We start from the raw sequence: 11550 nt of genomic DNA, 5'->3' as shown, positions 1-11550 counted from the left end.
TTTGATAAGGTGTTTAAAGCTGTACATTTTAAAATTCCAACCAAAGTGTGGTACATACAAACAACATTCATTCTCACATACACACACACATACACAACAAGTAATTTTGACTAGATGATTTGTACCAAATAAATTACACACTTGCACACACACTTGCACACACACATTCATACGCAATTTTGGAAATATAAGCTATTCTTAACTTAGGCTATTAAAAGGAAAATTGATAATTATAGTTGTAAAAGCTCTGCCGACACCATGGGGGCATACCATATTCTGGGTCAGTCTTAGGCAGCGGCGGTCGAACCGGACGTTGCGACAGCGGAACTGGCCTACTCGTCAGGTCCTTGGATGGAAGCAAACCCTCGAATAGGCTGCTATGTAGGTTTTTAATCTCCGCCTTGGTCTGTGCCGCTGAACGTCCAGCTGTAGCCTTGAAGCGGACAGGGTCTTTGTAGTCCTTGAAATTCAGATCCTTGAAGCGCTTCTGCGCAGGAAGGGTTGCTTGCGCATCCTCTTCCCGCTTCCGCTTGGCCATCGAGTCATTGGGTAATTCTGGGGATGGTGATTGGCACGGCAAGCCAGGATCTGATTTCGGCAATGATGGCAATGGTGATCGGATATGACAGTCTACCAAGGGCTTTGGCTTATCAGTCAGCTGCTTTGGTATTCTTGCTGGTAGTGGAAGCTTACCCCCAAACAGACTGGCGTAAAGACTGCCCGCCTTGGCTCTGGCCGCTACCGCTGGATCAATGACAGGTGCCTGCAAGAGATTAGGAACTTTAGTTTTTGCCACATTATTATCATTAGCGAGCCTTTGCTTAGTAATACGCCCAACCCGTTTCGGCTTAGTTTGTAACTTGTTTATATCGTCTAATGATAATAATGGTGGAAGCCGAATGACTTCTTTTGAATTGGTTCCCTCAAAACGTTTCTTATATACAAAAGGTGATGGTGCGTCATACCGCTTACGCTTAGCCGGCAAGTCGTTAGGTTTTGGAGTATCAATCAGCGGCATTGGCTTATTAATAAGCTGCTTTGCTTCTGGTTCTGGTTTCGTTGCTGGTTTTAGAACCTTATTGCCGAACATAGCGCGATGGAGACTTGCAATTTTCGCACTGGTCGCTAACACCTTACGCATTTGAGGTGCAACGGGTGCCATTTTCTTATCAGCTTATTAATCGAAGGTATAGAATATGAGTTTGAGTTTGTGGAGTAGGAGAGGTCTGCCTAGCTACTGGTTAGGTAGTTCAGCAATTAAACTTTGCTACTTTTAAAACTGAGATAAGACGATTATTGGTAATGCATTCCGCATGGCGCCTAGGCCATGCGCGACTGTTCATTCTTGAAAAGGCCAATAAGCCCTTGCCCGTGCAGTCTGTACACCATCCGGCGGACTTTAATTCAAATTGCTCATAGTCCGCCTTGGCTCGGCTCTCCCGCCACTCGCTTCCCCGTCAATAGGGGGTGGGATGGCCTGCGTGAGCAAGCAGGCCACCATTTGGGCAATTTATACTCAAGAACGCATTGCAGACCAGGCAAAGCCTGGGTTGGGCATGCTGCAGCCAGTCTCACCTGAAGCGCGCAGGTTCGTCTTGAGACTAGCCCCATTGCCGCAGCATTAATGCTGCGGCCTAGGCCCATACCTACGGAAAAAGAAAAAAAAGTTTTTTAAATATTGCTAATTGGAATTTAGTCTAGTTGAAATGTACGGCTAATACTTCCCGTTGAAGCGGCAGCAATCGCGTTTTTCGCCGCTTAATATCTTCGGTTATCACCACCAGGTAAAATATCGGGATTTTGGCGTCTTCGGTCCCCCTAATAGCCCCATTGCCGCAGCATTAATGCTTCGGCCTAGGCCCATACCTAGGGAAAAAGAAAAAAAAGTTTTTTAAAACGGCTCATTGGAATTAAGCTATTGAAAAAGTACGGCTAATACTACCCGTTAGGGCGGCAGGAATCGCGATTCTCCCCGCTTAATATCTTTGGTTATCGCCGCTAGGTGTAATATCGGGATTTCGGCGTCTTCGGTCCTCCTATATATAGTAAAAGCAGTCGTGAACTTACGATAACATATTATTATAACTTCCGTTTTCGGCCACCAGGCGGCACTTTCCAACGGTGTTGTGTCCTTCGCCTGCTATTGTTTTCTTTTTTTTTTCACTTTCAGTATATTTTTTATTTTCGTTGTTTATTAATTTTCTATTCCGTGTATGTGAAAAGTAAATTACTGGAATGTTATTGTGTGGTTCCAATTCAAGCCTTCCCTCTTTGGTGAAGCGTTAGTTGGAACGGCTGTCTTACCAATCGTGAAAAACGTCGTAGCACAAAAGGTTGTATTTTTTTATTTTGACATGTGTCTAAACTAAAAAGCGTTTCAACTTTTTACATAGATCATTTAACGCAGCAAAGCCATGCCCTTACGTATAGACAGCAGTAGCAGTATTGGCTGCTGCATTGTTCTTTGCTGAGTTAGTTTTTGTTTCCTGTGATTGTGGGTAGTGAGATTTAACGGTAAAACTTCCTTTTCATGTTTGCTTTGGTGGAGGATGAGTGGTCCTATTTTGGCTTTGTTTACAATTGTATTCGCCACTCCCTTGATATTGTCTAATAAGTTGTATGAAACACAAATCTTAGAAATGTTAAATTTAATAGTTATCTTGTTGTGCTAATGTTTGAATTTTGTTACAGTTCTAGCGAACCATCCACAAGGGCGCCATATCTGTTCGATCCATGACTAACGGGACAATAGAGCCAGAGCTGCAGAGGATTAATGCAATAAGCATCCTAGTATGTGCAGCAACAACAGCAGCAGCAGCAGCGATAACAAACTCAGCAACATCAAGCATCATAGTACATCTGAACTTTTATGCCACAGTAGAAGTTTTGATCTTTATTCATCCACTGCATAATCAACCAGTATGATATATGTCACCTGACTATGAGAGAATGCACAAAAGCATTAGGTAGTTCCTTAATTATATGGTATCTGTCCTAAATTGCCATTTACATTGAAGATATTTTTTTCTCGAATCAAGACATTCTTAGGTGGCTGAACCATGGCTGACCTTCAGTAGTTATGAACCTGTGGTTTCTAAAACAGCTTCTACTTTTCTCCTTGAAAATGAAGGGGATACTTGTCCACCACTTAAGAGGAAATTTAACAACAAATAGATGTGTAATAATGTTCTCATCAAACTAAACATTCTCAACATACAATTAACAACAATGATGTAACTGATTCATTGAACTAGAAACAAAAAAAAGCCTACCAAAACAAAGAACAGATTTTGATATGTAGATCAGGACGCACGGAGATGAAGCGGCTTTAACCACATAAAATGGTGATTAACACGAAAGATTTTAAAACAACGATACTTTTAAGTGTTAACCCTACAAGGTCACACTTGATTTCACATTAAACCGCAGGACTTTACGTTTCTACGTACTATTGCACTGAAGATTAAAAAAAAGGAGTTGATCTTTAACTTGTGCGTGGATTCCAAAATTTAATGAATTTACTGTGAACTGGTTTCCAGTTGATGAGATTCTTTCCGAGATTTTTCGGTGAGCTTTTTGGACTACAACAGATACTATTCCTGAGCTCGGAACGGCCTTCAAATTTTCGATACAGTTTGGTCTTCGTGGCTCTGTTTTTCTTCGTAATTTTCACGAGGAGTCAACTAGAATACGACGACGTAAGGCAACAAAAACAAAACATTAAATATCCTCCCTTTAAAATCAAAATATGAATATTATGATTTTACCAGTAAGTTGGGATCTGGAAGATGATGAGAAGTGCGGAAACACTGCGGAAACATTGGACTGAGCAATTCTTCATTGATCTTTTGGCCTGATACGCCTCGCCTTTCAACGCTTAATCTAACAATCCGGCTGACCACTTGGGCAACAAGAACTGTCAGAAGAAATCCAAGAGGTGCGTACCACATAAACGATACACGATATAGTGGGAAGTAATCATCTGCTGGCGTGACTCCTGTTGGCAAGGCAGAAGGAGAAATTGTTGAAAGGTACTGCTCAGTTGTGGAATCAATTGTTGCGTTCAAGAACTCGGCGCAGCCATCGTTTCTTAAAGGAAGACGTGGAATGGGAGGCTTCGGACCACCAAATCCAATCCACAAACTGAATGCCAGTCCAGTAACCAACCCAGTAAGGGCTCCCTGCAAATTAAGTTGTGTTAAAGTGAAGTTAGGAATCAGTGGCTTGATTGATAAATAAACCTTTTGTTCGACGACCGTTGAAAACATCCCGATGGTGAAGAGGGCAAGTAGCGGTCCACCCACGACACCAAAAATGGTTAAAGAAGCTTGCAAAACACCACCTAGATATTCAGCGACAAAGGCAATAGCTATACTGATCCCTCCATAAAACAAAGCGACTAGTTGGGTAACCCACGCTAAACGAGTGTCAGATGTTTTCTTGAAGCAACATGGCTATGCAACATTAAATTATTTTACCGTTGCGGGAGAAAAATTAGTTAGGATAACACGGACACAAGCGCCGGCCATAAAACTAATTTCCGCAACCGAAAAAGCGGAGAAACTTTTGTGAATTCGGATAGTCTAAATGCACAGAAAAAAAATTATAAGTACGTGTGCAAAACTGCGGAATTTCACGTAACGCGAACTGACCGGTTCTGGATCGGTGTAGCCGATAATGTACACTTTGCCATCGCCGGATAGAATTAATAGGCCAAGGGCAGTGCAGATCATTTGTTCGATTGTGATTGAAAATTTGTGGACCTCGGTGTAACGATCTGTCGTGGTCGAGGCATTTAAATCCAATCGAATTAAAGTGTTTTCAATGACTGTTCGATCCTGAACACGAAAAAGTAAATTGTCATGAAACGTAAAATAAATTCGGTGAAACTGCAAATAAAACCGATAGTGGTGGATGAATAAATGGAGCTGCTAATCGATCCAAATGAGCCAAGATGAGAACAGCAGCTTGATATAGGTCAACGTCGACGTCTTTGTCACCATCTTCTGGTTCAGGCGATAAGCTGGCTTGCCTTAGAAGGCAAGCCGATGGACTAGTAGCGTATTCTTCATCACTGTATTTTTCGGAACCCCCCGTCTGCTCTTGCTGTACTGCGCTCCAACGGCGGAGCGTCAGAATTAAGGGAGCAATCGCAGGACCTCGATTATTTGAACGGTTGTCCTTCAGAAAAGAAAAGGAAATCCTTTAGTAGAAGGATCTTTTCTACTTAACGCTACTGGTAAATTACCTGACCACTTTCCTCCACGTCCCATAATTCGAGCAGAAGGTGTATAGCATGTAAAACACAGAGGAGGCTTCCACGTTGTATGCTGACTTCTAAAAGAAGTTGTAGCGCCACATGTCGATCCCGTAGAGGAATGGAACACGAACTTTCTCTAAATAAGACGAGGAGTTTTCATAATTTTACTTGGTAGGAAAATTTTAAAAATTAAAATCCGTACTCGAAAATAATGGAACGTAGAAATGAGACAGATTTGTTGAGCAATCTGAGCCAGAGGTCATATGTGCTATTATCCTTTTGATGTAGAAGACGAAAGATAGACGCGGGAGGTAAACTGCGAAGTGATTCTAGTGCGTGAATAAGCAACTCAAAACAGGCATCCCCGTCTTCGTCTATTGCAAAACAAGGTGTTAAACGTTTTGGCGGCTATATTAGAATGTGATGTATACCTGATTGCCACGCACGACGGAAAAATGCAAATAGAAAATTAAGTGCAGCATTAGATCCTACTTCAGTTAAGGTGGTGACAATTGTGTGAGGTGATGACACAGGATTTTTACTCTTCTCTGATGAAATGCTGCCTACTTCTTCATATACCCTTGCGTTTACATTCAATCGTTGTTAATACAATTGAAAAAAACAAGACTAAAAGGAAAAACTACTACCATTTTCTCTGAACATTAGATTTATCCAGTTCGTTTTTATTCAGATTTCCAATCCCCCGAGTTCTTGAATCCTCTGAATAGCGAACTTTCCTCACCTCTTCTACGTGTCGACGGAAAAGGGTGAGCTGTTTTGTTAAATTTTGAAGATTCAAACTGCTCTGTGAAGATTTGATGCAGAGATCCTCTAACTGCATCTCTAGATTCTTTCTACATTCTATTACATCGCCCAAACCTAGAAGTAAAAGGTGAGTAATCTTCAACCGGCAAATAATAATGTAATAAATGTAAGTCAAACCAACCAACATCCTTGTTCCATGTCCATGCATTGAGAAATTTTATAACCGGTTTCTCAATATATGAAGATTCAATTGAGCTTTGGGACACAGTTTGACATTTTAACTCACATTCCCCATCACAGCATGCACAAGGGAAATTTCCACTTGGACTTCTTATTGTTTTGTTATTGGTAGCTTCAACCAACAGATTAATCTGATCAGATGTTCATATCCCATTTTTCACTAATTTGTTCCATGTTTCATTTCAAGACTGCCGTTCAAGTAGTAACTGGAGATCAAACTTTATGCCAAGATCATGGCCGCTTTGAAGTGTACTGTTTAAGTGTTTTTTAGTGCTGAAACGATTGCCAAACGATCCTTTTGAAAAGACATTTGGCTGGGATGACAAAGGACAAGACGGCATGCTCGTTTTGACACCTTTCTTTCTAAAGAAAAAAAAATGTCAATACTAACGATAACCCTAATTTAAGCACTAAACCAAATTTACCCACGATCATAGAGCAATATGAAATTAGGCTGGGAACTGATTTGAAATACTCCGTTACTTATAGCTATCCAGACGTCTATTGCCTAAACAGAAAGTGATTTTTTCATAGTTTGAACACAAAAATTTCTGTATTTTTTTAAGAGATGTGATCCGATTAGGTACGTCTGCTAGTCTCCGGCAGCGCCTGGTTGTCAACACAAAATCCATCCGAAATGGACTCTAGTCCTGGTGCAATCTATTGCACCGCAGCCTTTCTTGCCTTAACAAATATTAACTTTGTAAATGTCTAAACAACGACGTTTTAGATTTCTAAATCGATTCTACTTCTGTTTTATCATTTATTTTACCTTTTTTTCCTTTATAAATTTTACTGCTATTTGTTGCCCTTGAAACTGAGAAGAAGAAAAAAGTTTCTTTTTACTTTCTGCTCAACTACGCCGCATCTACGAAAGAAGTACCTCATCGTATTGTATACGCAGCATTTTTCCTATAGTGTTATACTGAATATCCGCGATTATACTGCCTCTCGGTAAATAGAAGAAATGTATTTTTACTTCATTTAACGCGCATATCATCATTTAGAATACTATCTGCAATGTAGTTACTAATGTTTAAATAATTAATGAATTAATTATTAATGTTTTTTAAATTAATTTTTATCGTGTACTTGATACAAAGACGATGAAGATGAAGAGCAAGACGCTGGTGGCATCAGTTATCGTATAATAACAGAAATATATAACTAAACAATTTGGAAAATACGTGTATTTTCGAAATCATATTGAAAATAAAACAAAGTGCATTACACGATTTCGTATGAAATTCATTTTTCGATACTAAAAACGAAAACAAATGTTTCGTCACGTTTTATCGTGCCCTATCGTTTATCTTATTCACTCTATTTTGCGCTTTATCCCGTTCTTTCACGGCGATGTATGGTAAAACAAATTCGCTCGCTTTTCCATTTGTCATTTCGCATTACCCTTGTCTTAGTCGAGAAAATATGTTCCAACATTGTGGACTAAACGCCTGCTATTTAATTTAATTTCAATAGCCTTGCATTCGTTTCAATTCATCGTTCAATTTCATTGGAGAGGGAAAACGCTCGATACTAGTTCAAGACAAACATAAAGATGCATATTTTAAGAATTCTTTCATTACTATAATTTTTTTAAAGGAAGAAATGAGGGTAGCTGTTCTTGTAGCATTCGCTTCACTGGCGCTACCTTGTCACCGCCAGCTGGAAAAGCTTAGATCGCCATGTTTGCAAAACTTCAGATTGGACTATTATACCTGTACTAGGCTACTAACTTGTTGCAACCGTGGTAGATTTGGTTGGGATGATTTCTTTGAAAACTAGTCGAATTAAGAATGAACATAAACGGATATACTTTTTTTATAGAGGAAAAATGTAGAAAAATGTAATCCAGCAAGGGTACTAGGGAATGGAAAATCCCTGTTAAAAAATACCCAACTAAAATTCTGCATGAGCGAATGTAACACGCAAGAGTGCTCTTACACCTGGTGCTGGACGCCCAAGAGCTGGGACTATTGCGAACCAAGTTCGACTAGGATTCAGCAAAATATAACCAGATGGGGAGAATATTGCCTAAGTAACTTTAAACGGGGACTTATATATTCATGAAAAACGTGTGAGACGTGTTTAATGGAATTCCCAATTTTTACAAAAAACGATTTTTCATTTAAGGACCTTGCACTATGGGCTAGAAAGTAGATCGCTGCGCAACAATCGAGAAAGACCATCTATTAACCAACGACTTCAGATTCCCATACATGTGGCTCGAAACCCAAATGACACGCCGTGGATATCAACATCGGCTAATTTTGAACTACAGGATTGCACAATTCGGAGGAATGTTGAAAGGCGCTACAGGTATAATAATAATAGAGATGTCCATCAACTCTATCTGGTTACCATAGATGTCCGTTACCTTATTTTTTTCCGATGAGGATCGTTCCTATGGCAGAGGTTACCCTAATCATGTATAGGTTAGATAATTCCGAATTGGCAAGGTTTACTGAATTAGTAACATTATATAACTAACAATGAGATGCAATCGAGTTATTGCGCTAGAAAGAGACTGAGTAAAAAAAAGTGTTCCTTGTAGCAGTGAGCCCTATGTCGCTTACAAAAACATATTTTGGTGCAAAGAAAAGATGCTTTTTTCCTTAAAATAAATCAGATATGGAACCTTTTTTGTTGTCGTATGTGAGTTAGGCGAAATAAGCCTTAATATCCTCCCCAACCACCACCACCCCCCTCCAAACCAACCAAATAAAATTGAGACAAGACAATTTTTTTAGGTATTAAGCAGTGCATTTTCCAATTAAAACCAAAGCATGATACATTCAAACCACATTCATACTCATACACACACATCAAGCAATAATTTTGACTAGGATATTTACATCAAAGGTATACACATTCACACACACAGTCATTCTTACAGAATTTCGTGAATGCACGCTACTAATAACTTAGACTAACTAAAGGAGGATTTTCATCGTCTCGAACGTTTCTCGTCAGGAAGAGTTGCCGTCGCATCTTCTTCCCGCTTACGCTTACCCACTGGTTTGGACGGTCCAGGATTGGCAGGTGTCTCTGAAAAAACAATAGCTTTAGTCACAGCCAAATTCTTACCGTTATTAAGTTTTTGCTTAGCCTCAGCTAATAGTGCTTGCAGAGCTCGCTTTCTCTTGGCCTCCAACACGTTCCTCTCTTCTTGTGATTGTTCCCGTGCCACCCGTATGCGTCTAGGTCTTACGTCCCTGTATGTTTCTTCCACAGGAAGCAATTTTCCCGGTGGTAGCTGGCGCATCGTATCAGGTTCTGGTTGCGGCAGCACAGGTATCAATATCCGTTGTAGCCGATTTAGATCAATCGAAACTGGTAGATATGGTCGAACGGTTGCCATTTTCTTGTTAGCTGGTGAATAGGTTGTTTGAAATGTGAGTTGAATATGGTAAGTAGGAGAGGTCTGCCTAGCTATTGGTTAGATAGTTCAGCAATTAAACTTTGCTACTTTTCAAATTCAGGTAGACGATTGTATGTAATGCATTCCGCATGGCGCTGAGGCCATGCGCGACTGTTCATTCTTGAAAAGGCCAATAAGCCCTTGCCCGTGCAGTCTGTACACCATCCGGCGGACTTTAATTCAAATTGCTCATAGTCCGCCTTGGCTCGGCTCTCCCGCCACTCGCTTCCCCGTCAATAGGGGGTGGGATGGCCTGCGTGAACAAGCAGGCCACCATTTGGGCAATTTATACTCAAGAACGCATTGCAGACCAGGCAAAGCCTGGGTTGGGCATGCTGCAGCCAGTCTCACCTGAAGCGCGCAGATTCGTCTTGAGACTAGCCCCATTGCCGCAGCATTAATGCTGCGGCCTAGGCCCATACCTACGGAAAAAGAAAAAAAAGTTTTTTAAATATTGCTAATTGGAATTTAGTCTAGTTAAAATGTACGGCTAATACTTCCCGTTGAAGCGGCAGCAATCGCGTTTTTCGCCGCTTAATATCTTCGGTTATCACCACCAGGTAAAATATCGGGATTTTGGCGTCTTCGGTCCCCCTAATAGCCCCATTGCCGCAGCATTAATGCTGCGGCCTAGGCCCATACCTACGGAAAAAGAAAAAAAAGTTTTTTAAATATTGCTAATTGGAATTTAGTCTAGTTAAAATGTACGGCTAATACTTCCCGTTGAAGCGGCAGCAATCGCGTTTTTCGCCGCTTAATATCTTCGGTTATCACCACCAGGTAAAATATCGGGATTTTGGCGTCTTCGGTCCCCCTAATAGCCCCATTGCCGCAGCATTAATGCTGCGGCCTAGGCCCATACCTAGGGAAAAAGAAAAAAAAGTTTTTTAAAACGGCTCATTGGAATTAAGCTATTGAAAAAGTACGGCTAATACTTCCCGTTAGGGCGGCAGGAATCGCGATTCTCCCCGCTTAATATCTTCGGTTATCGCCGCTAGGTGTAATATCGGGATTTCGGCGTCTTCGGTCCTCCTATATATAGTAAAAGCAGTCGTGAACTTACGATAACATATTATTATAACTTCCGTTTTCGGCCACCAGGCGGCACTTTCCATCAGTGTTGTGTCCTTCGCCTGCTACTGTTTTCTTTTTCTTTTCATTTTTAGTATATTTTCAAGTTTTTTTTACTTATATTGAATTTTTATTTCGTGTATGTGGAAGATGACAAGAATGTTATTGGTTGGTTCGGATTTAAGCCTTTTTTCTTTGGCGTAGTGTGAGTTGGAGCAGCCGTCGGCAAATGTGAAAAACCCCGTAAGACAAAACGTATTTCTTTTGTTTTGATGAAAATAATTTAAAAAGTGTTGCAGTTTTTTGCATAGACCATGTAAAACAACAAAGCCATGCTCTTATGGTATTGACAGCAGACTGCTGCATTTATGAAAATTGCAAGCATAATGTTGAAAGAAAGAGGCTTCAATGTGACCCTTCTCCTTACACAGGTATTAAGTTTCATTTTGTTGAGTAGATTAGGAAGTCTTTTCTGTTTTTAACTAAGAAACTACCTGTTAAATATATTCTAACAGAAGCTACTGTGTAAGTGAATTAATATTGTGTTGTTAAATGACTCATAGCAATCCAAAATCGATAACAGGATTCCCATACAGGGAACTCAAGTACCAATGCCGAGGTAAAAATTTGAGAAAAGTCTTCTTTCCTTTCGTCTTCTTTCCTCCTTGTGTCGAAATCCCTAGAAACCATCGTCCTTCCTGCACGCAACACATTCAAATTTGGGTTTGTTTTGTTTATGTTTTTCATTTTTTGTATTTTGATTGTCAATAATTAATCTATACTCTATAAAACA

The 11550-nt window shown here is 40.2% G+C and overlaps 2 protein-coding genes and 1 long non-coding RNA gene across 3 annotated transcripts in view; 2 read left to right on the top strand and 1 right to left on the bottom strand.

The window, feature by feature from the left end:
* The first annotated feature begins 661 nt into the window (after positions 1-661).
* LOC130702946 (small ribosomal subunit protein uS13) overlaps positions 662-11550 on the top strand; it is a 25708-nt gene continuing 14819 nt past the window's right edge. Inside the window, exon 1 of the mRNA XM_057524576.1 lies at positions 662-671. The gene's annotated coding sequence lies outside the window, so the exon portion shown is untranslated. The remainder of the gene's footprint in view (positions 672-11550) is intronic.
* Positions 3198-6405, bottom strand: LOC130702940 (E3 ubiquitin-protein ligase HERC2-like). The gene is made up of 11 exons (XM_057524570.2): positions 6207-6405; positions 5908-6139; positions 5692-5840; positions 5463-5634; positions 5249-5396; positions 4903-5181; positions 4653-4838; positions 4479-4583; positions 4242-4417; positions 3768-4181; positions 3198-3683 (listed from the first exon to the last, which is right to left on the bottom strand). Exons 2-9 carry the CDS (start codon positions 6099-6101, stop codon positions 4400-4402), a joined length of 1251 nt encoding a protein of 416 aa, XP_057380553.1. The 5' UTR covers positions 6102-6139; positions 6207-6405; the 3' UTR covers positions 3198-3683; positions 3768-4181; positions 4242-4399.
* Positions 10826-11550, top strand: part of LOC132087996 (uncharacterized) — a 27172-nt gene continuing 26447 nt past the window's right edge. The window contains exons 1-3 of the long non-coding RNA XR_009421045.1: positions 10826-11000; positions 11057-11188; positions 11441-11480. This is a non-coding gene — a long non-coding RNA (uncharacterized LOC132087996). The remainder of the gene's footprint in view (positions 11001-11056; positions 11189-11440; positions 11481-11550) is intronic.

Source organism: Daphnia carinata, chromosome 5 (genome assembly GCF_022539665.2).
Source record: "Daphnia carinata strain CSIRO-1 chromosome 5, CSIRO_AGI_Dcar_HiC_V3, whole genome shotgun sequence".
Taxonomy (NCBI): domain Eukaryota; kingdom Metazoa; phylum Arthropoda; class Branchiopoda; order Diplostraca; family Daphniidae; genus Daphnia; species Daphnia carinata.
This window is presented reverse-complemented; position numbering and strand designations above follow the sequence as displayed.